The sequence below is a fragment of the Heterodontus francisci genome, chromosome 16, assembly GCF_036365525.1.
Source record: "Heterodontus francisci isolate sHetFra1 chromosome 16, sHetFra1.hap1, whole genome shotgun sequence".
In the NCBI taxonomy this organism is placed as follows: domain Eukaryota; kingdom Metazoa; phylum Chordata; class Chondrichthyes; order Heterodontiformes; family Heterodontidae; genus Heterodontus; species Heterodontus francisci.
In genome coordinates this window covers 19,999,256-20,024,316 of record NC_090386.1, presented here as the reverse complement: position 1 = coordinate 20,024,316, position 25,061 = coordinate 19,999,256, and the positions used below count along the sequence as shown (strand labels likewise).

General features: G+C 45.7%; 1 protein-coding gene across 3 annotated transcripts in view; it reads left to right on the top strand.

Annotated features, from left to right (window-relative positions):
- The window catches only part of pcif1 (phosphorylated CTD interacting factor 1), a 256,458-nt gene that overhangs the window by 180,558 nt on the left and 50,839 nt on the right, over window positions 1-25,061 (top strand). For all 3 annotated transcript variants that reach the window (XR_010976541.1, XM_068048030.1, XM_068048029.1), the window contains exons 10-13: window positions 4,618-4,780; window positions 13,392-13,564; window positions 18,227-18,313; window positions 24,686-24,870. Coding sequence is in view for 2 of the 3 variants with exons in the window: in XM_068048030.1 (XP_067904131.1) it covers window positions 4,618-4,780; window positions 13,392-13,564; window positions 18,227-18,313; window positions 24,686-24,870 (608 nt within the window). In the remaining variant the exon portion in view is untranslated. The remainder of the gene's footprint in view (window positions 1-4,617; window positions 4,781-13,391; window positions 13,565-18,226; window positions 18,314-24,685; window positions 24,871-25,061) is intronic.

The window sequence follows — 25,061 nt, the reverse complement described above, 5'->3', positions numbered from 1 at the left end:
CCCTTACCAGTGCTTCCCAATACCTTTACGAATGCAGTCACTTTCCCATTCTGCACTCACAGAAACACAGTTTTCTCTCACTTTGCCTACACACACTGCGACTCTTGCATTCGCACAAACTCAAAATTACCCCTAGCTTCATGCAAGTGATAATGCCACTTTTTTTTAATTCAATCATGGGATGTGGGCGTCGCTGGCCAGGCCAGCATTTGTTGCCCATCCCTAATTGCCCTTGAGAAGGTGGCGGTGAGCTGCATTCTTGAACCGCTGCAGTCCATGTGGAGTAGGTGCACCCACAGTGCTGTTAGGAAGGGAGTTCCAGGATTTTGACCCAGTGACAGTGAAGGAACGGCAATATAGTTCCATGTCAGAATGGCGTGTGACTTGGAGGGGAACTTGCAGGTGGTGGTGTTCCCATGCATTTGCTGCCCTTGTCCTAGCTGGTAGAGGTCGCGGATTTGGAAGGTGCTGTCTCAGGAGCCTTGGTGGGTTGCTGCAGTGCATCTTGTAGATGGTACACACTGCTGCCACTGTGCGTCGGTGGTGGAGGGAGTGAATGTTTGTGAATGGGGTGCCAATCAAGCGGGCTGCTTTGTACTAGATGGTGTCGAGCTTCTTGAATGTTGTTGGAGCTGCACCCGCCCAGGCAAGTGGAGAGTATTCCATCACACTCCTGACTTGTGCCTTGTAGATGGTGGACGGGCTTTGGGGAGTCGGGAGGTGAGTTACTCGCCACAGGATTCCTAGCCCTGCTCTTGTAGCCACGGTATTTATATGGCTACTCCAGTTCAGTTTCTGGTCAATGGTAGCCCCTAGGATGTTGATAGCAGGGGATTCAGCGATGGTAATGTCATTGAATGTCATGGGGAGATGGTTAGATTCTCTCTTGTTGGAGATGGTCATTGCCTGGCACTTGTGTGGCGCGAATGTTTCTTGCCACTTATCAGCCCAAGCCTGGATATTGTCCAGGTCTTGCTGCATTTCTACACGGACTCCTTCAGTATCTGAGAAGTTGCGAATGGTGCTGAACATTGTGCAATCATCACGAACATCCCCACTTCTGATTGAAGGAAGGTCATTGATGAAACAGCTGAAGATGGTTGGGCCTAGGACACTACCCTGAGGAACTCCTGCAGTGATGTCCTGGAGCTGAGATGATTGACCTCCAACAACCACACCATCTTCCTTTGCAGAGAGTTTTCCCCCTGATTCCCATTGACTCCAGTTTTGCTGGGGCTCCTTGATGCTATACTCAGTCAAATGCTGCCTTGATGTCAAGGGCAGTCAGTCTCACCTCACCTCTTGAGTTCAGCTCATTTGTCCATGTTTGAACCAAGGCTGTAGTGAGGTCAGGAGCTGAGTGGCCCTGGCGGAACCCAAGCTGAGCATCACTGAGCAGGTTATTGCTAAGCAAGTGCTGCTTGATGGCACTTTTGATGACACCTTCCATCACTTTACTGATGGGCAGTAATTGGCCTGGTTGGACTTGTCGTGCTTTTTGTGTACAGGACATACCCGGGCAATTTTCCACATTGCTGGGTAGATGCCAGTGTTGTAGCTGTACTGGAACAGCTTGGCTAGGGGCGTGGCAAGTTCAGGAGCACAGGTCTTCAGTACTATTGCCGGAATATTGTCAGGGCCCATAGCTTTGCAGTATCCAGTGCCTTCAGTCGTTTCTTGATATCACACGGAGTGAATCGAATTGGCTGAAGTCTGGCATCTGTGATGCTGGGGACTTCAGGAGGAGGCCAAGATGGATTATCAACTCGGCACTTCTGGCTGAAGATTGTTGCAAATGCTTCAGCCTGATCTTTCGCACTGATGTGCTGGGCTACCCCATCATTGAGGATCAGGATATTTGTGCAGCCACCTCCTCCAGTTATTTATTTATTTTTTATTTATTTTTATTTAGAGATACAGCACTGAAACAGGCCCTTCGGCCCACCGAGTCTGTGCCGACCAACAACCACCCATTTATACTAACCCTGCAGTAATCCCATATTCCCTACCACCTACCGACACTAGGGGCAATTTACAATGGCCAATTTACCTATCAACCTGCAAGTCTTTGGCTGTGGGAGGAAGCCAGAGCACCCGGCGAAAACCCACGCAGTCACAGGGAGAACTTGCAAACTCCGCACAGGCAGTACCCAGAATCGAACCCGGGTCCCTGGAGCTGTGAGGCTGCAGTGCTAACCACTGCACCACTGTAAGTTAGTTGTTTAATTGTCCACCACCATTCACGGCTGGATGTAGCAGGGCTGCAGAGCTTAGATCTGATCCATTGGTTATGGGATCGCTTAGCTCTGTCTATTGCATGCAGCTCAGGCAGTTTGGCATGCAAGTAGTCCTGTGTTGTAGCTTCACCAGGTTGACAGCTCATTTTTGAGCTATGCCTGGTGCTGCTCCTGGCATGCCTTCCTGCACTCTTCATTGAACCAGGGTTGTTCTCCTGACTTGATAGTAATGGTAGAGTGGGGGATATGCTGGGGCATGAGGTTAAAGGTTGTGGTTGAGTACAATTCTGCTGCTGCTGGTGGCCCACAGTGCCTCATGGATGCCCAGTTTTGCATTGCTAGATCTGTTTGAAATCTATCCCATTTAGCACAGTGGTAGTGCCACACAACACGAAAGAGGGTACCCTCAATGTGAAGGTGGGACTTCGTCTCCACAACGACTGTGCGTTGGTCACTCCTACCAATACTGTCGTGGACAGATGCATCTGTGGCAGGCAGATTGGTGAGGATGAGGTCAAGTATGTTTTTCCCTCGTGTTGGTTCCCTCACCACCTGCCGCAGACCCAGTCTAGCAGCTATGCCCTTTAGGACCCGGCCAGCTCAGTCAGTATTGGTACTACCGAGCCACTCTTGCTGATGGACATTGAAGTCCCCCACCCAGAGTACATTCTGTGCCCTTGCCACCCTTAGTGCTTCCTCCAAGTGCTGTTCAACATGGAGGAGTACTGACTCATCAGCTGAGGGTGGGAAGTAGGTAGTAATCAGCAGGAGGTTTCCTTGTCCATATTTGACCTGATGCCTTGAGACTTCATGGGGTCTGGAGTCAATGTTGAGGACTCATAGGGCAACTCCCTCCCGACTGTGCCGTCACCTCAGCTGGGTGGGACAGGACATACCCGGGGATGGTGATGGCAGTGTCTGGGACATTGTCTGTAAGGTATGATTCCGTGAGTATGACTATGTCAGGCTGTTGCTTGACTGGTCTGTGTGACAGCTCTCCCAACTTTGGCACAAGCCCCCAGATGTTAATAAGGAGGACTTTGCAGGGTCGACAGGGCTGGGTTTGCCATTGTCATTTCCGGTGCCTAGGTCGATGCCGGGTGGTCCGTCCGGTTTCATTTTTATTGACTTCCTAGCGGTTAGATACAACTGAGTGGCTTGCTAGGCCATTTCAGAGGGCATGTAAGAGTCAACCACATTGCTGAGAGTCTGGAGTCACATGTAGGCCAGACGAGGTAAGGACAGCAGATTTCCTTCCCTAAAGGACATTAGTGAACCAGATGGGGTTTTACAACAATCGACAATGGTTTCATGGCCATCATCAGACTAGCTTTTTAATTCCAGATTTATTAATGGAATTCAAATTCCACCTTCTACTGTGGTGGGATTTGAACCCATGTCCCTGGAGCAATACCCTGGGTCTCTGGGTTACTAGTCCATAACTGGTACACATAACTGTAGTTTCCCCTTTCCATATGTTGGGCTGAGTTTTGCCGCCTACAATAGGGATCCCCGCGCCAGGCCGGAATCCCTGGGCCAACCCCGCCTTGGCCGTTCGAGGGGCTCTTTGCTGCGCTCTTCGGCGTACCAGCAATTAATTGCCAGTTGGATGGTCGGCAGCTCCTCCATCTCTGCAGCAGGACTGGCAGTGGTGGCCACTGCTGGGACTGCAGGAGGCCCAGACCTGCTGGCATGCAGGAGGTCCTGGATGAAGGTAATTTTGTGGGGCTCGCTGGGGTCAACCTGACTGGCCCCGGCGGGGCTGTGTTGGCAGGATGGTTCATGAGGGCGGGAGTGGGTCTTTCCGTGGGCGAGGCGCTTGCTTTCGAGGGTCCTCTTTGGGCCACAGGGTACCCAATCAGTGCACCCCCTCCCGCACCCCTGAGCCCGTAGGAAGGCAGCCAGTTTTTACTGGGCATCCTCCCCCGTGGTGGATTGCCCACCAGTTGCTGGTAAAATCCCAGCAACGGCATGAAGAGGTCCTTAATTGGCCCACTTAAAGGCCTCAGTTGGCCTCTGGTTGGAAAGGCTGTCCTCAACCTTCCCTGCTGCAGTAAAATGCATGGCGTTGCGAATGCAATGGGCATTTTACCTGCTGCCTTCCCTCCCCGTTTTACACCCTTCCTGCTCCCGCCCCAACCACCTCCCAGCCCATCCCAGAGGGCTGGTAAATTCCAGCTCATCATATCCATATCATGAGAGAGTACGTGAGAAGGAATAATGTTTGGTCCTGAGAAACTGGAAACCACTGCTGAATAGGTATGGCAACCAGGAGAATGGAAATGACTTTAAATGCCCTTCACAAAAGTTCTTTTGTAGCTGTATGCAGTGACCTGATCTGTTGGACGAATTCCTGACTCAGTCTTTTGCTTGTTTGCAGGAGAGACTTGAGCACTTGCGGAAACAGTGCGGGCCCCATGTGGCAGCAGTGGCTAAAGATTCTGTGGAAGCAATCTGTGGGAAGATCTACTGCATATCTGGTGATTACGTGAAGCGAGTCCGAGAGAAACATTTAGCGTTACTCAAAGAGTGCAATATATCAGGTGAGAGAGCTACACAGATACCAAAGGAAAGCTGCTACTGCAGCAAATGGTCATATTTAAATTGAAGCAGTCAACTTGTGTCTTTGCAAGTCAGCAGCTTTTTTGAAATTCATTCTCGGCTGTGGCATCACTGACAAGACCAGCATCTTTTCATATTTCTAATTGATCTGGTGGGTTGTTGGGTCTTTTCAGAGGGCAGTTAAGAGTCAACCATGATGGAGTCACATGTAGGCCAGACTGGATAAGGACACTAATGGACCAGTTGGGTTTTCACATCAGTGGTTTCATGGTCAGTTTTACCAAAACCAGATTTTGAAAACTAAATTCAAAGTCTCAAACTGCTTTGGAGATATTTGAACTCACATTCTCTTCATTATTAGTCCTTGATTAGTAGTATCATAATCATTAAACTGCTGTACTTCTGTAATTCACTATGTTCATAGAAAGCACAGTCATAGAGTTATACAGCACAGAAACAGGCCCTTCGGCCTATCGTGTCTGTGCCGGCCATCAGGCCTTGTATGCTGTGGTGTTTCAAGTGCTCATCTAAATACTTCTTAAATTTTGTGAGGGTTCCTGCCTCTACCACACCCCCCCACCCAGGCAGCGTGTTCCAGATTCCAACCACCCTCTGGGTGAAATTTTTTTCCTCAAATCCCCTCTAAACCTCCTGCCCCTTACCTTAAATCTATGCCCCCTCGTTATTGACACTTCCGCTAAGGGAAAAAGTTTCTGGCATTCTCTTAATTAGTCAGCAATGTTCATCCATGTCATTCTTCTGTTCTTTTGATTGATCTCTCTCCGTATCATACTCTTCTTTTGGGTCATCTCATTGGAACAGGAGTAAGCCATTTAGCCTTTTGCACCTGTTCCACTATTTAATGATATTATGGCTGATCCATGACCTAACTCCATGTACACCTTTGCTGCATATCCCCTAATATCATTGGCTAAGAAAAATTATCAATCTCAGTTTTAAAAGTTAACAATTGATCTAACATCAATTGCCATTTGCAGAAGAGAGTTCCAAATGTCTATCACCACTTGCATGTAGAATTGTTTCCTAATTTCACTCCTGAATGTTCTGGCTCTAGTTTTTAGACTAGGGAAGTGGTGCTGTAGTGGTAATGTCATTGGACTAGTAATGCAAAGGCCCAGGCCAATGCTCTGGGGATACAAGTTCAAATCCCATCACAGCAGCTGTTGGAATTTTGGGGCGGCACAGTGGTTAGCACCACAGCCTCACAGCTCCAGCGACACCTGGTTCGGTTCTGGGTACTGCCTGTGCGGAGCTTGCAAGTTCTCCTAGTGACTGCGTGGGTTTCCTCCCACATGCCAAAGACTTGCGGGTTGATAGGCAAATTGGTCATTGTAAAAAAAAAATTGTCCATAGTTTAGGTAGGTGGTAGGAGAATTGAGGGAAGGTGGGGATGTGAGAGGGAAAGTGGGATTAATGTAGGATTAGTATAAATGGGTCGGTGTGGACTCGGTGGACCGAAGGGCCTGTTTCGGTGCTGTATCTCTCTGACTATTCCAGCTAGTACTAGACCCCCCAGCCAGTGGAAGCAGTTTCTCTCTATCTACCCTTTAATATCTTGAAAGCTTCGATCAGATTACCCTTTTTAACCCTCTAAATTTCAAGGAATGTAACCCGAGTTTGTGTCCCTCATATCACTCTCTGCTGTGTTGGTTCATCTTTCTTCTTATCACTCTCTGTGTTGGTTTATCTTTCCCCGTATCATCCTCTGCTGTGTTGGGTCAACTTTCCATGTATTGCTCTATGTGTTGGTTTATCTTTCCCCGTATCACTCTCTGCATTAGTTTATCTTTCACCGCACTGAGTGCACCTTGAACAGCGTGCTGAGAGTTCAGTGAGTTAAAGAAATCTTAATCTCTTTCTAAAAATCTAATTTTGTTTGTATTTAACATTTAACTGAAAGTTACTGTTTAAATTCTAAATCGCATCCAGTGGCCGAAGCAGGAATATATACACTATACACTGGTGAGCAGTTGTAGTTAGTTAATTAAGGAAACTAGCTTGAACTGGATTTTCTGTACCTAGGGATAAGCAAGTCTCTTTCGTTTAAGAACGTATAACTACAGGCATCTCAGTGCGACTTAGTACTGAGTGCAACTTCAACAGAGTGCTAGGAGTTTGATGAGTTGAGGGAGTTGTGCGAGGAGGGGAAGAAGGTGCTCCTTTGCTTTTTCTAACTTTTTCACCCTGTAGGCTTTGGTTCTTACTCGATATTATGTTTGAAAGTGAGATGGATCAATTTTAAGCCAGGGTGTTACATTTGAACAAAGAAATTATGAAGGTATGAGGGGCAAATTGGCTGAGGTGGATTGGGAAAATACATTAAAGATATGACAGTACATGGACAATGGATAGTCTTTAAAGAATTATTACATAGTTTACAGCAACTATACATTCCTTCAAGGCACAAAAACCCCAAAAGTAAAGGCAGTCAACTGTGGATAACAAAGGAAGTTAAGGATTGTATAAGATTAAAAGAAAAGGTCTATAAAGTTGCCAGAAATAGTAGCAAACCTGAGGATTGGGAGGATTTTAGAATACAGCAAAAGAGGACCAAAAAACTGATAAAGGGAAAATAGAATATGAATGTAAGCTAGCAAAAAATGGGACAGTAAAAGCTTCTACAAGAACGTAAAAAGGAAATGTTTGGCTAAGACAAATGTGGGTCCATTTAAGGCAGAGTCAGGAGAATTTATAATGGGGAATGGAGAAATGGCAGAGAAGCTAAATGATTACTTTGTGTCTGTCTTCACTGAGGAAGATACAAGAAATTTCCCAGAATTAGAGATCCAAGGGGTTGGAGAGAATGAAGAATTGAAGGAAATTAATATTAGTAAGAAGGTTGTATTGGAGAAATTAATGAGCTGAAGGCTGATAAGTCCCCAGGACCTGCTTTCTACATCCCAGAGTGTTGAAAGCGGTAACTATGGAGATAGTGGATGTATTGGTGATCATCTTCCAAAATTCTATAGATTCTGGAGCGGTTCCTGCAGATTGGAAGGTCGCAAATGTCACCCCACTATTTCAGAAGGGAGGGAGAGAGAAAACAGGGAATTACAGACCTGTTAGCCTTACATCAGTCATAGCGTCATAGAGAGATACAGCACTGAAACAGGCCCTTCGGCCCACCAAGTCTGTGCCGACCAACAACCACCCATTTATACTAATCCTGCAGTAATCCCATATTCCCTTACATCCCTCAATTCTCCTACCACCTACCTATACTAGGGGCAATTTACAATCAACCTGCAAGTCTTTGGCTGTGGGAGGAAACCGGAGCACCCGGCGGAAACCTACGCGGTCACAGGGAGAACTTACAAACTCCACACAGACAGTACCCAGAACTGAACCCGGGTCGCTGGAGCTGTGAGGCTGCGGTGCTAACCACTCCGCCACTGCCATAGAGTTAGACAGCACAGAAACAGGCCCTTCGGCCCACTATGTCCATGCCGGCCATCAAGCACCTATCTATTCTAATCCCATTTTCCAGCACTTGGCCCGTAGCCTTGTATGCTATGGCGTTTCAAGTGCTCATCTAAATACTACTTAAATGTTGTGAAGGTTCCTGCCTTTACCACCCCTTCAGGCAGTCTGTTCCAGATTCCAGCCAACCGCTGGGTGAAAATATTTTTCCTCAAATCCCGTCTAAACCTCCTGTCCCTTACCTTAAATTTATGTCCCCTGAATATTGACACCTCCACTAAGGGAAAAAGTTTCTCCCTATCTATGCCCCTCATAATTTTGTATACCTCAGTCAGGTCCCCCCTCAGCCTTCTCTGTTCTAAGGAAAACAACCTTAGCCTTTTCAGTCTCTCTTCATAGCTGAAATGCTCCAGCCCAGGCAACATCCTGGTGAATAAAAGCAAAATACTGCGGATGCTGGAAATCTGAAATAAAAACTAGAAATGCTGGAACCACTCAGCAGGTCTGGCAGCATCTGTGAAAAGAGAAGCAGAGTTAACGTTTCGGGTCAGTGACCCTTCTTCTGAAGAAGCAGAGTTAACGTTTCGGGTCAGTGACCCTTCTTCCGAAGAAGCAGAGTTAACGTTTCGGGTCAGTGACCCTTCTTCCGAAGAAGGGTCACTGACCCGAAACGTTAACTCTGCTTCTCTTTTCACAGATGCTGCCAGACCTGCTGAGTGGTTCCAACATCCTGGTGAATCTCCTCTGCACCTTCTCCAGTGCAATCACATCCTTCCTATAGTGTGGTGACCAGAACTGTACACAGTACTCAGCTGTGGCCTAACTAGCGTTTTATACAGGTTCATCATGACCTCCCTGCTCTTATATTCTATGCCTCAGCTAATAAAGGCAAGTCTCCCACATGCCTTCCTAACCACCTTATCTACCTGTGCTGCTGCCGTCAGTGATCTATGGACAAGTACACCAAGGTCCCTGTGACCCTCTGTACTTCCTATGGTCCTACCATCCATTGTATATTCCTAGCCTTGTTAGTCCTCCTAAAATGCAACACCTCACACTTCTCAAATTCCATTCACCACTGCACTGTCCATCCTACCAGCCCATCTCTATCGTCCTGTAATCTAAGGCTTTCCTCCTATCTACGACACCACCATTTTTCATGTCATCTGAGAACTTACTAATCATACCTCCTATATTCACGTCTAAGTCATTAATGTACACTACAAACAGCAAGGGTCTCAGCACCGATCCCTGTGGTACACCATTGGTCACAGTCTTCCAATCACAGAAACAACCCTTGACCATCACCCTCTGCCTCCTGCCACTAAGCCAATTTTGGATCCAAATTGCCCTGGATCCCATGGGCTCTTACCTTCTTAACCAATCTCCTATGTGATGCCTTATCAAAAGCCTTACTGAAGTCCTTGTATAGTACATCAACTGCTTTACCTTCATCTACACATCTAGTTACCTCCTCGAAAAATTTAATCAAACTTGTTAGACACGATCTCCTCCTGACAAAGCCATGCTGACGATTCTTGATTAATCCCGGCCTCTCCAAGTGGAGATTAATCCTGTCTCTCAGAATTTTTTCCAATAGTTTCCCTACCACTGATGTTAGACTCACCGGCCTGTAATTACCTGGTTTATCCCTGCTATCCGTCTTGAATAATGGTACCACATTCGCTGTCCTCCAGTCCTCTGGCACCTCTCCTGTGGCAGAGAGGATTTGAAAATTTGTGTCAGAGCCCCTGTTATCTCCTCCCTTGCCTCATATAACAGCCTGGGATACATCTTACCTGGGCCTGGGGATTTATCCACTTTTATGTCCGCTAAAACCGCTAATGCCTCCTCCCTTTCAATGCTAATTTTTTCGAGTATATCACAATCCCTCTCCCTGATCTCTATCCCTACATCGTCCTTCTCCATAGTGAACACAGATGAAAAGTAATCATTCAAAACCTCACCTACGTCCTCCTGCTCCACACACAGATTGCCACATTGGTCCCTAATGAGCCCTACTCTTTTCCTGGTTATCCTCTTGCCCTTAATATACTTATAAAACACCTTAGGATTTTCCTTTATCTAGCCCGCTAATGTTTTTTCATGTGAACTGTGAGGAGGATAGTGATAAATTTCAGTGGGATGTAGACAGGCTGGTGGAATGGGCAGACAAGTGACAGATGAAATTTTATGCAGAAAAGTGTGAAGTGAATCATTTTGGTCGGAAGAAGAAGGAAAGGCAATATGAATTAAAGGGTACAATTCTGAAGGGGGTGCAGGAGGAGAGGGACCTGGGGATTTATGTGCATAAATCATTGAAGGCTGCAGGACAGGCTGAGAAAACAGTTAATAAAGCATATGGGATCCTGGTCTTTATAAATAGGGGCATGGAGTACAAAAACAAGAAAGTTATGATAAACCTGTATAAAACTTCTGGTTCGGCCTCAACAAGAGTATTGTGTCCTGTTCTGGGCACACACTTTCGGAAGGATGTTAAGACATTAGAGAGGGTGCAGAAAAGATTGAGGATCTTCAGTTACATGGCTTGATTGGAGAAGCTGAGCTGTTCTCCTTGGAGAAGAGAAGATTAAGAGGAGATTTGATAGAGGTGTTCAAAATCATGAGGGGTCTGGACATCGTAGATAGGGAGAAACTGTTCCCATTGGCTGATGGATCCAAAACCAGAGGACATCGATTTAGAGTGATTGGCAAAAGAAACAACAGCAACATGAAGGAAAATCTTATGAAGGAAGATCTTTTTTACACAGCGAGTGATTAGTATCTAGCATGCCCTGCCTGAGAGTGTAGTGGAGGCAGATTCAATTGAGGCCTTCAAAAGAGAATTGGACAATTATTTGAAGAGTAACAATTTGCAGGACAACAGGGAAAAGTTAGGTGAGTTGCTCTTGCAGAGAGCTGGCACAGACGCAACAGGCCAAATGGTCGCCTTCTGTGCTGTAACCAATCTATGATTCTACTCTTTCAGCTGCTGGCATTCTCTCATCTCAGTAAGCGGGTGGTTTCATTAGTTTTCTTACACTGTTCCTGGGCCAATTTGCAGCCACATTGGGAGCATGGGGCACTAGCAGATAGCAAATTAAACACCATTATGATGGCTTCTGAGGATCTGGTACTGATTGGTATTGTTACTGTTTCGCTGGTGGTTGTAGTTTACACAGTGGACAGGGAGATTAAGGGAACAGATGCAGAGTTGATCAGGACAAGGAAACTAAACAAAATCGTATTAGACTAACGTGTGACCAGTTAAAAGAGCATGGCTACTATTATTTACATTACAGTTCATTCTTTTATGTCCTTATGACATCTGTACAATTACTAAACTTTAAACAGTAGAGATTAAATACAAGCAATAATCTTTGTTTAGTGCATTTTAGGTCTGAATCTTTCACAGTGTTCATGTTTTTCTTCCTATTTTTAATTTTCCTTTTTAGCTATTTGGGTTATAACCTTCTTCTCCATGGGTACACATTTACTTTACACCTCTTTTAGCTAGTATGTAGCAAGCACAAGACAAGGGACAGTTCTAGACTTAGTTTAGGGCATGAAGCTGTGCAGGGGGAAGGTGTATCATTGGGACAGCAGTTAGATTTAGGGTAATTGTGGAAAGGGTCAAAGATAGACTGGGTGTAAAAGTTTTCAATTGGGAAAGGCCAATTTTACTGAGTTGAGTTGTGATTTGGCAAAAGTGGACTGGAAACAGCTACTTAAAGTTAAATCAGTGTCAGAGCAGTGGAAAGCATTCAAGGACGAGATAGTGAGGGTTCAGAATAAATATGTTCTTACAAAGGAAAAAGGATTGGACTCCCAAATCTGGAGCCCCCTGGATGTCAAGGAACATACAGGGCAGGATGAGGCAAAAATGGGAAGTTTATGTTAGATATTGAGAGCTGAATACAGCAGAAAGCCTCAAGAGTTTGGGAAGTGCAGGGGTAAAATGAAAAATTAAATGAAAGCTGAGAGGGCATGAAAAAATATTGGCAAGCAAAATCAAGAAAGACCCAAAGATGTTTTATAAATAGATGAAGAGCAAGAGCATAACTAAGGAAAGAAATGGGTCCATTAGAGACCAAAAAGGAAACTTGCATGTGGATGCGGAAGATGTGGGCATGGCTCTTAATGAATACTTTGCATCAGGCTTCACAAAAGAGGAGGCAGTGCAAACGTTGCAGTTGAGGAGGAGCATGAAATAATGGATGGGATAAATGTAGAGAGGAAATATTGAGGAGTTTAGCATCTTTGAAAGTTGATAAATTGCCAGCCAGGATAAAATGTATCCCAGGGTAATAAGGGAAGCACGGGAGGAAATAGCAGAGGCTCTGACTATCATTTAGCAATCCTCTTTGGCTACAAGCGTGGTGCTGGAGGACTGTTAACATTGTACCGTTGTGGAGAAAGGGATAGACCGAATAATTACAGGCCAGTCAGCCTAATCTCGGTAGTGGACCAAGTAGTGGAAAAAATTCTGGGGGACAGTATTAATAATCATTTAGAAAGGCATGGATTAATTGAGGACAGTCAGCATGGATTTGTTAAGGGCAGGTCGTGTCTAACTAACTTGATTGAATTTTTTGAGGAGATTGGAGCATTTGATGTAGTCTACGTGGATTTTAGCAAGGCTTTTGACAAGGTGCCATATGGCAGACTGGTCAGAAAAGTAAAAGCCCATGGGATCCAAGGGAAAATTGGATCCAAAATTGATTTAGTGACATGAAGCAAAGAGTAATGGTAGATTGGTGCTTTTGTGACTGGATGGCAGACGCAACAACCTGAAAGTTCCCAGGCAGGTCCAGCACAAGTCATCCTTTCTAAGTTACCTCACATGCACGACTGCACAAATAAAATTAAAGAGCCCGCGCACTTAAATGAATAGGCCGCAAACAAGCAAAAAAAAATTTAGAGGCACGTGGTTGTAACCTACAAGGCTACAAGCAAGAGCTGGAAAGTGGGATTAGGCTGGATAGCTCTTTTTCACCGGCACAGACACGAGGAGCCGACTAGCATCCTGTGCTGTAAAACTCTGTTATTCTGCATTGTACCTTTAATTTCAGGTTTCAGTTTTCTCTACAAACATTGCTCTGGTTTCTAACTGATAGTTATGAACCTCTCTTGCTGTTTACTTTCCCACAGAAGAGGTGGAGAGGCCGGCGGCGATGGACAGGCTGGTGTACTGTTACCCTTTGAGACTCGCCTTTCCCACAATCCCACTCCCACGTGCTGATTTGCACTTTGAGAATGAAGTTGCCTGTATACGATATAAAGGAGAAGTTAGAAAAATCAGCCGGAACTATTTGAGTAAACTGGTGAGTCATTTATTTATTCTTTTGTCTGGCCATGCAAGGTGGGAGAGTATGGAATGTCTTTTGCCTCAACGACTCCTTGCGGTAGCAACTTGCATTCTTACCACACTTTGCTTAAATAAGTTTCTTCTGAATGCCCGATTGTATTTATTGGTTGTTTATATTTATGTCCCCTAATTTTGGTCTCCCCCATGAATAGAAACATCTTCTCTACCTAATCCCTGAGTAATTTTAAATACCTCTATCAGATCATCCCTCAGTCTTCACTTTTCCAGAGAAAAGAGCCCCTGCCTGTACAGCCTTTTCTGATCAGTATAACCTCTCAGTTCATAAGAACATAAGAAATAGGAGCAGGAGTAGACCATTCAGCCTCTCAAGCCTGCACCGCCATTTAATAAGATTATGGCTGATCTGTCCCAGGCCTCAACTCCTATTTCGAGCCTGCTCCGCATAATCCTCGACTCCCCGAGATTTCAAAAATCTACGTACCTCCTCCTTAAATGCATTTAGTGACCTAGCCTCCACAACTCTCTGAGGCAGAGAATTCCAGATATTTACCACCCTCTGAGAGAAGAAATTCCTTCGTATCTCAGTTTTAAATGTGTGCCCCCTTATTTTGTAACTATGTCCCCTAATTCAAGACTCCCCCACCAGTGGAAACATATTCTCAACATCCACCCTGTCGAGCCCCTTTAAAATCTTACATGTTTCAATAAAATCACCCCTCATTCTTCTAAACTCCAATGAATAAAGGCCTAACCTGTTTAGCCGTTCTTGATAAGACAACCCCTTCATCCCAGGAATCAGCCTAGTGAACCTTTTCTGAACTGCCTCCAATGGTAGTACATCCTTCCTTAAATATGGGGACCAAAAGTGCAAGCAGTACTCCAGGTGTAGGCTCAACAACTCCCTGTACAGTTGTAACAAGACTTCCCTATTTTTAAACTCTAAACCCCTAGCAATGAAGGCCAAAATTCCATTTGCCTTCCTGATTACTTGGTGCACCTGCATGCTAACTTTTTGTGTTTCATGTACAAGAACACCCAGATCCCTCTGAACTGCAGTATTTTGTAGTCTTTCTCCATCTAAATAATAATTTGCCTTTTTATTCTTCCTACCAAAGTGGATGATCTCACACTTCCCCACATTGAACTCCATCTGCCAAGTTTTTGCCCACTCACTTAACCTATCTATATCCCTTTGCAATAAAAGCAAAATACTGCGGATGCTGGAAATCTGAAATAAAAACAAGAAATGCTGGAAATACTCAGCAGGTCTGGCAGCATCTGTGGAGAGAGAAGCAGAGTTAACATTTCGGGTCAGTGACCCTTCAGTTCCGTCTGCTTCTCTCTCCACAGATGATTGTTTTTATATCCCTTTGCAGATTCTTTGTGTCCTCATCACAACATGCCTTCCCACCTATTTTTGTATCATCAGCAAATTTAGATACGCTACACTCTGTCCCTTCCTTCAAGTCATTAATATAGATAGTAAATAGTTGAGGCCCTAAGACCGATCCTTGTGGCACCCCACTAGTTATGGCTTTCCAACCTGAAAAAGACCCATTGATCCCACTCTCTGCCTTCTGTGTGTTAGCCAATCCTCAGTCCACGCCAACACATTACCCACAATACCCTGAGCTCCTATTTTGTGCAATAACCTTTTATGTGACACCTCATCAAGCGCCTTCTAAAAATCCAAATACACTACATCTCCTGGTTCCCCTTTATCCACTCTGCTTGTTATATTCTCAAAGAAATCTAATAAATTTATCAAACATGGATTTCCCTTTCATAAAAACATGTTGGCTCTGTTTGATTGCATTATGTTTTTCTAAATGTCCTGCTATTTCTTCCTTAATAATGGACTCCAGCATTTTCCCAAAAGTTCTGGTGAATCTTTCTTTCATCTCTTCCAGTGCCTGTATATCCTATTTTGTAATATGAAGACCAGAACTGCAGCCAATATTCACAGTGTGGTCTAACATACCTTCTCTGAATTTCAATTCTATGCCTCTAGAAATGAACCCTAGCGCTTTGTTTGCTTTTAATAGCCATGTTAACCTGCGTCGCTACTTTTAGTGATTTCTGTATCTGTACCCCTAGATCCCTCTGCTCTTGTACCCCATGTAGATGCTGATTATCCAAGCAGTATGTTGCCTGCTTAATCTTCCTTCCAGAGTGCAACTCCTATCCAAAGAACTGGGAGGACAGAGAGGACTTGTGCCATTTTCATTGACTAATTTATGGTATCAGGTGTTTTGTTCAACCCTGATCAGTGCTATATTTATTGCTGTGTTTGCTGACAATGCAACCACTAGATGGCGATGCACTAGCACATGCGCAAAGACGGCCTGCGCCACTAAAATGTCAGTCTGCGACGTTCAGGCAGCTGCCAGGACTAAAGATGGCGCTGCTCAAATAATCACACAAAGGCAGCGTAAACCCATGGCAGCACACAATGGGGGAGAGAGCGAGCGGTCGGGAGGGGAGAGAGCGGGGGGGGGATCAGGCTGGCGGGGAGCGGGCTGGGGAGGAGAGAACGGGCGGGAGGGTAGTGAGTGAGCGGGCGGGCGGGGGGAGAGAGCGCGCGAGCGGTCGGGAGGAGAGAGAGCGGGGGGGGGGGGATCAGGCTGGCGAGGAGAGCGCGGGGGGAGCGGGCTGGGGGGGAGAGAACGGGCGGGAGGGTAGCGGGCAAGCAGGCGGGGGGGGGAAGAGAGCTATCCAGCGGGGGGAGAGGAGAGAGCGAGCGGGCAGTTGGGGGGAGAGCGTGAGGGAGACAGCGAGCGGGCGGGGGGGAGAGCGCTAGCCAGCGGGTGGGGGGGGGGGTGGAGAGGAGAGAGCGAGCGGGGTGGGGTGGGGAGAGAGCGTAAGGGAGACAGCGAGCGGGAGGGGGAGAGAGCTAGCCAGCGGGCGGGGGGGGAGGGGGCGGAGAGAGTGAGCGGGGTGGGGTGGGGAGAGAGCGTGAGGGAGACGGCGAGCGGGAGGGGGAGAGAGCTAGCCAGCGGGCGGGGGTGGGGAGGGGGCGGAGAGAGTGAGCGGGGTGGGGTGGAGAGAGAGCGTGAGGGAGACAGCGAGTGGGGGGGGGGGGGTAGAGAGCAGGCGGGGTGGTGGGGAGAAGAGCGCACCCGCCGCCACCCAAGGTCTTCATCCACTCTCTCCCCACGTTACGCGAACACATCATCTGTGCATGCGGCAACCAGTCCTGGCAATGTGGAACGCAGCGCACGCGCAGAGAGCAGGAGCCTGTTTGCGCATGCGCACAGCTTGGCGCAGTCTGATGGCGTCAGCGGCTGGCTGCATTGTCAAGAATCACTGATATTTATAAGACATTGGGCAAGATTTTCATCCACTATTCGCCTGAAGGTGGGCAGTAAAACAGTGAGAAATGAAGACAATGGAAAGCATGTTTAAGTTGGTGGGGGTAAAAGTCTATAGGGCTTTTCTGCCCCATTAAGTTGCTGCCTCCTCCTTCTGGTGCTACAGCAAATGTGCCATGAAATACAACCAGCTTCTGTCCAGTCCCTACCTAACAGCAATGAGGCACTATTGAAAGTTAAGAACCAATATTGAAGCACTGACGAGTCAAAGACCAAAGCTGAAGTACTGTAGACAGTCAAAAATCAATACTGAGGCACTATAGAGAGCCAGTACTGAAGCACTGGTTCTTGAATAAATAAATAATTTGTTTAACCTACTCCAATCTAACGACCAGACTTGTCCAGTCCATAAGTTGAAATAATGACAAATCAATGGAAATCAGGCCTGTGACTACAGATTTCACGCCACTAGTTATGTAAAGTAACAAAGAGGCATTATGCTAGAACTTCTCTTCAAATGAAGATTGTGGGGACAAAAATTAGAATCCCCTTTAGAGGAAGTATCTTTTGCCCTTTTGAGTATATTCAAATTGTTTGTTTAAAGCTGAATATCAGCATTCTTTCTTTGTATGTTCTTATTTTTATTGCCCTCTCTTGTGATTCTCAAGCAATGATGTACAATATTGATAAAATATTATTTGTATTTGGTGGCAAATTATCCAAGCGCATGACCTGCTATATGGCCTGAGTTAGACTCTAGCCAAGACACAGGATGCACATCTCCTTACTCTTCTGGGGACTGGCTAGGTAAAATATTTTCCTTACAAGTCAGTGAGACCCGCATGAAAATCCAGCCCAGACAGACAGGTTAAAACGCTCATTTTTTTGTTGGTGGACTGGTTAGTTCATTGAGTTAGACACTTTTACCCCTGGTTTTTACACTGTTCATTTAGTTTGGAGGCTTGGGTTTAAATCTGGACCCGACTAACAAGGTGAATTCATTCTAAGTGATATGTGCAAGCAACTATGACCTAATTTCTGTTCAATATGAACCTACAGCACGGAGCAGAATTCACTGACAAACATGTTGGGAGAATAAATAATTAGACATTTTCGGACAATTTCAGCAAAGCTGCACTCACTACACTGCGGGGCGTTGTACTCTTCTATCCCAATCTCCAAATCACATTCCCATCTAATCTAGTGAGGCTACAGCTGTAGCGCAGGACTTTAAGGAAGGCTTCCAATTCCAGTAGTTCCCTTGTGCCACCTTGATGGATGTTCTTGAATTAAATCAACAGAAAAATTATCTGGTTATTAAAAGTACTTTGTCCTGTCTTTTTTAGGATCAGCTCTATAAGTACAGTTGTATTGATGACGCGCGGTTTGAAAAGTTCTTGACCAGAGTCTGGTGCTTACTCAGGAGATACCAGGTGAGCAGCAAACCTGTTTCAGTACAGTGAGAAACGTTTATTCTGTCAGTGGTTTAAGGTCCACACATAGGCATGTTGTTACCACTATACTCTGGGTGCTCTTTACACAATATGAAGCCATTTTCTGGGGCACTTACTTAGCTTTTCCTCCCATTGTCTGAAGTTGATTTCTCTCCTGTTTCCTGCACGAAGTTTGTAATTAATGTTCATTGGCTGTTAACGAGAGCTCCAAATGTTCTCTTGCAGCTGTAACATATGTAGGGAGGCATTTCCATTGAAATTTCAATCAAAGTTTGTTTGATTGTGCAGTTGGGGATGTCATTTTTTTATTAATACAGCTTGAGTAATGGTTCCCCTAATTGGACTGGATTTTCACATTTGTGTAAAAATACCACAGATTGTCACTGCAGCTGCCTCTCACGATGCCTGTCTTTACGGTTTGAAGCCTACCTACCTCGCCCCCCTTGGCATGAGAGTATGACAACTCATTTATTGGAAGGCCATTCTCGCTACCAGGCTGTTTAAAGACAAATTTGGCGTAGCGAAATCTTGGGAACCAGCTTGATACACAAACAACTGGATCAGAAAGAGCGTCAAGGATGGGAGACAATTCCCACATAGATTTGAACCACTGACACCAATGTTCAAATTGTTGCTGTTTGAAAATAAACAAGGTATATGTCAGAGCCCCATCCCTCTCCTCAGGCTTCCTTAAGGACAACTTCAGTGGGATATTCTCAACCATTGAAAGTCTTTCCCAGCATCTCATTAACTTTGTTAACAGTGACTTCTAACCCTCTTCCATTGTCCACAACATGAACTTATCCTGGGCATTGAATCCAGTACCGGTGCAACCACCGATAGCTAGCAGGGCACCATTAACATTTCACAGTGTGGTGCTTCAAATAGAAAGATAGCTGCTCAATTGTGTTATATTTCAAAGGTATTATTACTTGGAGTCTCACTGTTGCCAACTTGGAATAAAGAATGACATCTGTACACCTGGCTGAGGATCTGTATGCAGTACAGTGGGTGCCAGGGGCCGATCAGTTAACCTCTCGGGGCAAAATTATTAAAGAAGCAATGTCTGCCTCTCCTGCTCCAAACTTCATGCTGCCTTCACATCAATATGATTGTAACTCGCAGCCCACCACAAAACACATTGCTGACTGTCTGCACACTCAACAGAAAATTTGTGAATGAGTCTGGAAGGCAGAGGAAACAAAGGTTAGAACATTTTTAAAAAGAGTTTGGCAGTGCTCAAGGGTATATACTTCAATGCAAGGAGTATAGCAAATAAAGCAGTTGAGTTGAGGGCACAGATAGAAATGCAGCAGGTATGATATCATAGCTATTACAGAAATGTGACTTAAAGAGGGACAGGAATGGCAGCTCAACGTTCCTGGTTGCAGGGCTTTCAGGCGTGATAGAGAGGGGGTATGAAAGGAGGGGGAGTGGCAATTTTGATTGAAGAAATAATTATAGCTGTGAGGAGGGATGATATGTTAGAAGGACCATCAAATGAGTCTATATGGATCGAGCTAAGGAACAAAAAGGGGGCTGTCACACTACTGGGAGTGTACTACAGACCCCTGAACAGTCACGGGGAGATGGAAGAGCAAATATGTAGGCAAATCTCTGAGAAGTGCAAAAGAAAGTTCTGATGAAAGGTCACAGACCTGAAACGTTAACTCTGCTTCTGTCTCCACAGATGCTGCCAGACCTGCTGAGTATTTCCAGCACTTTCTGTTTTTATTTCAGATTTCCAGCATCTACAGTATTAAGATTCCTGTCTTTGCTGCATCTCCAAGTCATGCTGCAGCCCAAGAGGAACTACAGCTATAGCCCCCGTCACTGCAGGCAGGCTTTCACCTGACAGGCCTCCCAACTCCTCTGACCTTCTTGTCAGAGTCCTGCACCATTCCCTTGTAAATCTAAGAATTTTTACCAACTCCTCCAATAACACTCAACACAGTACTTCCACTCTGCAGTAGCAAAATAATGTCAAAAGCACCACACCTGAAAGTTGAATGGTGATCCCTTTGAATAGCACTGGTGGGGTGGGTGGTCCCTCATGCAGCTGAATGCACGTTCAGCTGGGAAGGTTTAAGAGAGGACATTAACAGGATCTGCAAGGTCCAAAATGACAGATTGGGTGCCAAATCAATGTTACATGCTGTTTGACTTCACGATCCGCTCACTCTGCATGCTTCCACAGTACATGCAGAGCATCCCCGTGCCAGCACCCTTTCCATCAGGCTGCACTGGAAGCATTATGGCTGTCATTTTCAGTATTTCGGGCTTCCATAGCATTGGCACCAGCAGCACTACGGAGCCAAATTTCACAGCTTTATTTTCCAAGGCGTGTGTAGTTTCCTTATTCTTCCTATCAGAATGTACCACCTCACACTTGGCAATATTGAAGTTCATTTACCAATTCCACTTCCATCTGCAAATTATTAATGTCTTCCTGTATTCTGTCACATTCTTTTCTCAGTATTAATTATACCTCCAATTTCCAATCAGCTGCAAATTTTGGAATAGTACTTCTGATGACCAAGTTCAGATCGTTAATGTGGTGCCAGCACCAATCTTGATGGGACACCACTTCCCACATTTGGCCAATTGGAATAACTACCTTTAACCCTGCTTTCTGTTCTGTTTTGTAGCCAGCTTTCTATTCATTCTGCTACTTGTCCCTGCCTCCACATATTCTGATCTTAAAGTCACAGTCTTCTATTATTGAACCTTTTAGAAATCCATTACTTTTGTCTGTTACCACTTAAAAGACTTCAATAAGGTTGGTCAAGCATGACCTTTTTAGAATTCGTGCTGACTACTCTTTATTATATTTCCAGTTTCTAGATTTGTTTTCTGTTACATCTTTGAGTGAGGATTCAGTTATCTTTTCCATTACCTACATTCGACTAATTGATCTGCAGTTTACTGGACTTGATTTTCCCTTTTTATATAAGGGGATCACGTTAGCTGTTGATCAGTCCTTTACCATGGTTTCTTTTTCTAATGATTTTATATATATATGTAATTGGACCTCTGCTGTCTCTTTTCCAACTTCTAATATGCACAGATACAACCAAGGACATTCAAAGTGTTTGTTTACAACTAGAACCACCACCCACCTGAGACTGGCACCAGAAATGGCCTGCCCATAATATGTAAATGCCCCAATCCTGAAATTTCTGGCGTTAGTTTTATAGTGGGTCTGTCATCCCAACATATTGGCTGAGAGTTCCACAGACTTTAACTTAAGTCCATTCTGTTCCTGCACGATATTGAGGCAAAAGACTCTGGGGGAGTCCTGCCCCAATATTTGATGTGACAAACCACGGAAAAACATTCATCCTTGACTTTCCTGGAGTTATTACGGCACAGAATGAGGCCATTCAGCCAGTCAAGTCCATGCTGGAGTCCTGTGCATGCAATACCCCCTTGCAATGCAGTAGCCCTGTGCAGTGCAATAGCCCTGGCAGGGCAATGGCTCCTTGCATTGTAATAGTCCCTGACAGTGCAGGAGCCCCTTGCAATGAACGTAGTGCTTGTTTGTAACTGTGAAACTATACCCATTATTTTCTGTTTTCAAGCTGACAACTCAGGCAGAATATTCCGCCCATTGCAGGGCTCCTGGTACCAGGCCGAAAAGGTGGGGAGAATTCTGCCTCGGCCAGCTGGAGGCCCCCTGAAGCGATTCTATGGCACTGGGCCAATTAACAGCCCGTCGCCAGGATCCCCGTCCCTTTAAAGATGGGGATGCCACCTCCGAGGGCTGCCAGCCAATCACAGGGCTGTAGCTCAGCGGTATCAGCAGCGCCATTGAGAGCAGTGGCCATAGCTGGTAATACAGAGGCCTTGGATTCAGGCCAAGTGCTGGAAACCCCAGACCTCCGGTAAGTGAGGCGGGGTGTCCGGAACCAGTCTGGAAAGCCCCAGTGATGGGCGGGGGGAAGGTGGGCGTTGAGTACAGGGGGAGGTGGGTACTGGGAGGTTTTTTGTTTGCTAGCAGGGGCCCTCCGTGGGCCACAGATTGCCCACAGAGGAGGGCCCCCCCACCATGTTCACAGGAAGGTTGTCTCATTTGATTTGTCCCAGCAGCAGGAGGAAGAGGCCCTTAAGTGGCTCTTAATAGGACACTTATGGGTCGCAATTGGCCTCCGGGTGGGAAGGCTGTCATAGGCCTTACCCACTCCCGACAAAATTGGGTTGCGATGAGGAGACAACGGGCCCTCTGCACCTCACCCCCACCTCCCATTGCAATTCTATGCCCCCCCCTCCCCCCCGCCCGCCTGCCTCCAAACCCGTCTCAGGGGGCCTGTAAAATTCAGCCCGAGGAATCTGGGTCTCTGTAATATGGTTGGCATCCTTCTATCTACGAAAGATGATGGACACGCAGCAAACAATCCTTTTAGGTGGGGTGTCTTCTCTTGTGCACCTTTGTTGATGGTTGTGAAGGCCAATCCTTGAGAGGCAGGTCCTGCCACAAGTATGGCACGTGAAGCTGCTAATTGATGCTGTGAGTTTTTGTTTTTGATGTTGGCACCTGTTGCCAAGCCGCTGTAGTCACTGGTTGTCATGTTGGTGCATGCCAGTTCACAGGATGTGTCGCCATTTCCCTTTTTCACCAACTAGTGACTCCCAGGTGCGACAGTCGACATTTAGGGCCTTCATGTCATACTTGCCAGCATCCTTGAAGCAGAGTTTTGGGTGCCCCACTGGTCGTCTGGCCCTAGCTACCTCACCATACAGAAGGTCCTTGGGTGTGCGACCATCTTCCATTCTGTAGGTGAGTCCAATCCACCAAAGCTGGCTCTATTTGATTACTGCCAACACACTTGGGAGCTCTGCTTTTGAGAGGACTGCCACGTTTGTGATTTTGTCCAGCCAGGATATACCCACAATGCACCTCAGACAGTGACGATGGAAATTATTGAGCTGCTTTTCCTGGTAGCTGTAGGTTGCCCATGTTTCACAGCCATACAGCGAGGTTCTGAGAATACTGGCCTTATAAACCATTAGCTTGGTCCTAAGGGTCAGCTTGGTGTTATCACATGTGCATTTCACAAGTCGGCCAAAGGTGGTAGCTGCTTTCCCAATGTGTGTATCGAGCTCTGCTTCAAGGGACAGATTGTCTGTCACTGTGGACCCAAGGTAGCAGAATTTACTAACCACTTCTAGTGGGGTGCTATTTAGTGTGATCAGGGGCATAGATGCAACACCTTGCTCCATGACCATTATTTTCTTGACACTTATAGTCGAGGAGCACAAGTTACAGGCATGGGAGAGACAGTCCATGAGTCTTTGTAGCTGAGTTTCTGTGTGAGCGACTAGTCCAGTATCATCAGCGTCGAGGAGTTCTTTGATCAGGATGCAATGTGTTTTTGTCTTCGCTTTCAATCTTGATAGATTGTTGAGCTTGCTGTCTGACCTACTGTGCAAGTGGACTCCTTCCATATCTGCAAGGAAGGTGAAGGTCAGGAGCATGGAGAAGAAGATGTCAAACAGATTGGGGGCTAGCACACAACCTGTTTCACTCCATTTTTCACTCCAAAATGGCCGGAGGTGGAACCATCAAACTATACAGTGCAATACATGTTGTCATGGAAGGAGCAGATGAGACTGAGGAGCTTCGGTGGACAGCACCATGTATTGCTGCCACACCTTTATGACCTCCTCCTTCTCTGCTGGAAAGTAGGCTCTGTTCCACAAGAGATGCTTGACACCAAAACCATCACAATATACAAAAACAAAGGTGACTGAGGAGACTGCAACAGCTACAGGGGCTTCTCACTTCTTAGTATCACGGGGAAGGGCTTTCCTAGGGTTATACTTAAAAGACTCCATTTACTTGCAGACCGAGTGTACCTGGAAGACCAGTGTGGTTTCTGTGTCAGCCAGTCTACTGTGGACATGATCTTCTCCATACGCCAGCTACAAGAGAAGTGTAGGGAACAGAGTATACTCCTTTATCTTTCTTTTGTAGATCTCATGAAGGCATTCCACACCATCTGCAGAACAGGGCTCTCTGAAGATTTTGGGAAAAGTTGGCTGTGTAATATACTTGTTGCAAAAAGACCTGTAAAACAAAGAAATAGGGTTACAAGAAAAATGTGCCACTTCAGTAGTAACTCTATTTTGTAACACTGGTTTTATGGCTATTTGTATTGCTGAGTATTGTTAAAGCAGCATTGCAAGACCATCTGTACTATTCTGAGAAAGTTGCTTATTGTGGTGTTTTCCTGTAACTACACAGCAGTAAGTTTCAAAGCTTGTAATTGACTACAGCTTATTATCAGTAAATAATGCAGGCTAACATTGATAGTATAAGGATTTTACAGTGCAGTATCTGTTTTGTTTCAGTCCATGTTTGGTGTTGGGGCACACGAAGGCACTGGCTTGCAGGGGGCTCTGCCAGTATCTGTGTTTGAAGCTCTGAACAAACAATTTGGCGTGACGTTTGAGTGTTTTGCCTCACCACTGAACTGTTATTTCAGACAGTACTGCTCTGCGTTTCCTGACACTGATGGCTACTTTGGATCCAGGGGGTGAGTTCAACTCCATAAACTTATTTGTCATAATTATATTGAAATGATTGTAGATTTCTCACAGTATTTTGTGGTCAGTCTGTTAATAAGCCTTCCATCAAAAGCAGGAGGGTTGCTTTTGTTATTTGCTCTGTGTTTTTTTTGTAATTATCTAACTTTTAAAGTTTTTTATCTTCACTGATGTTTTGTGC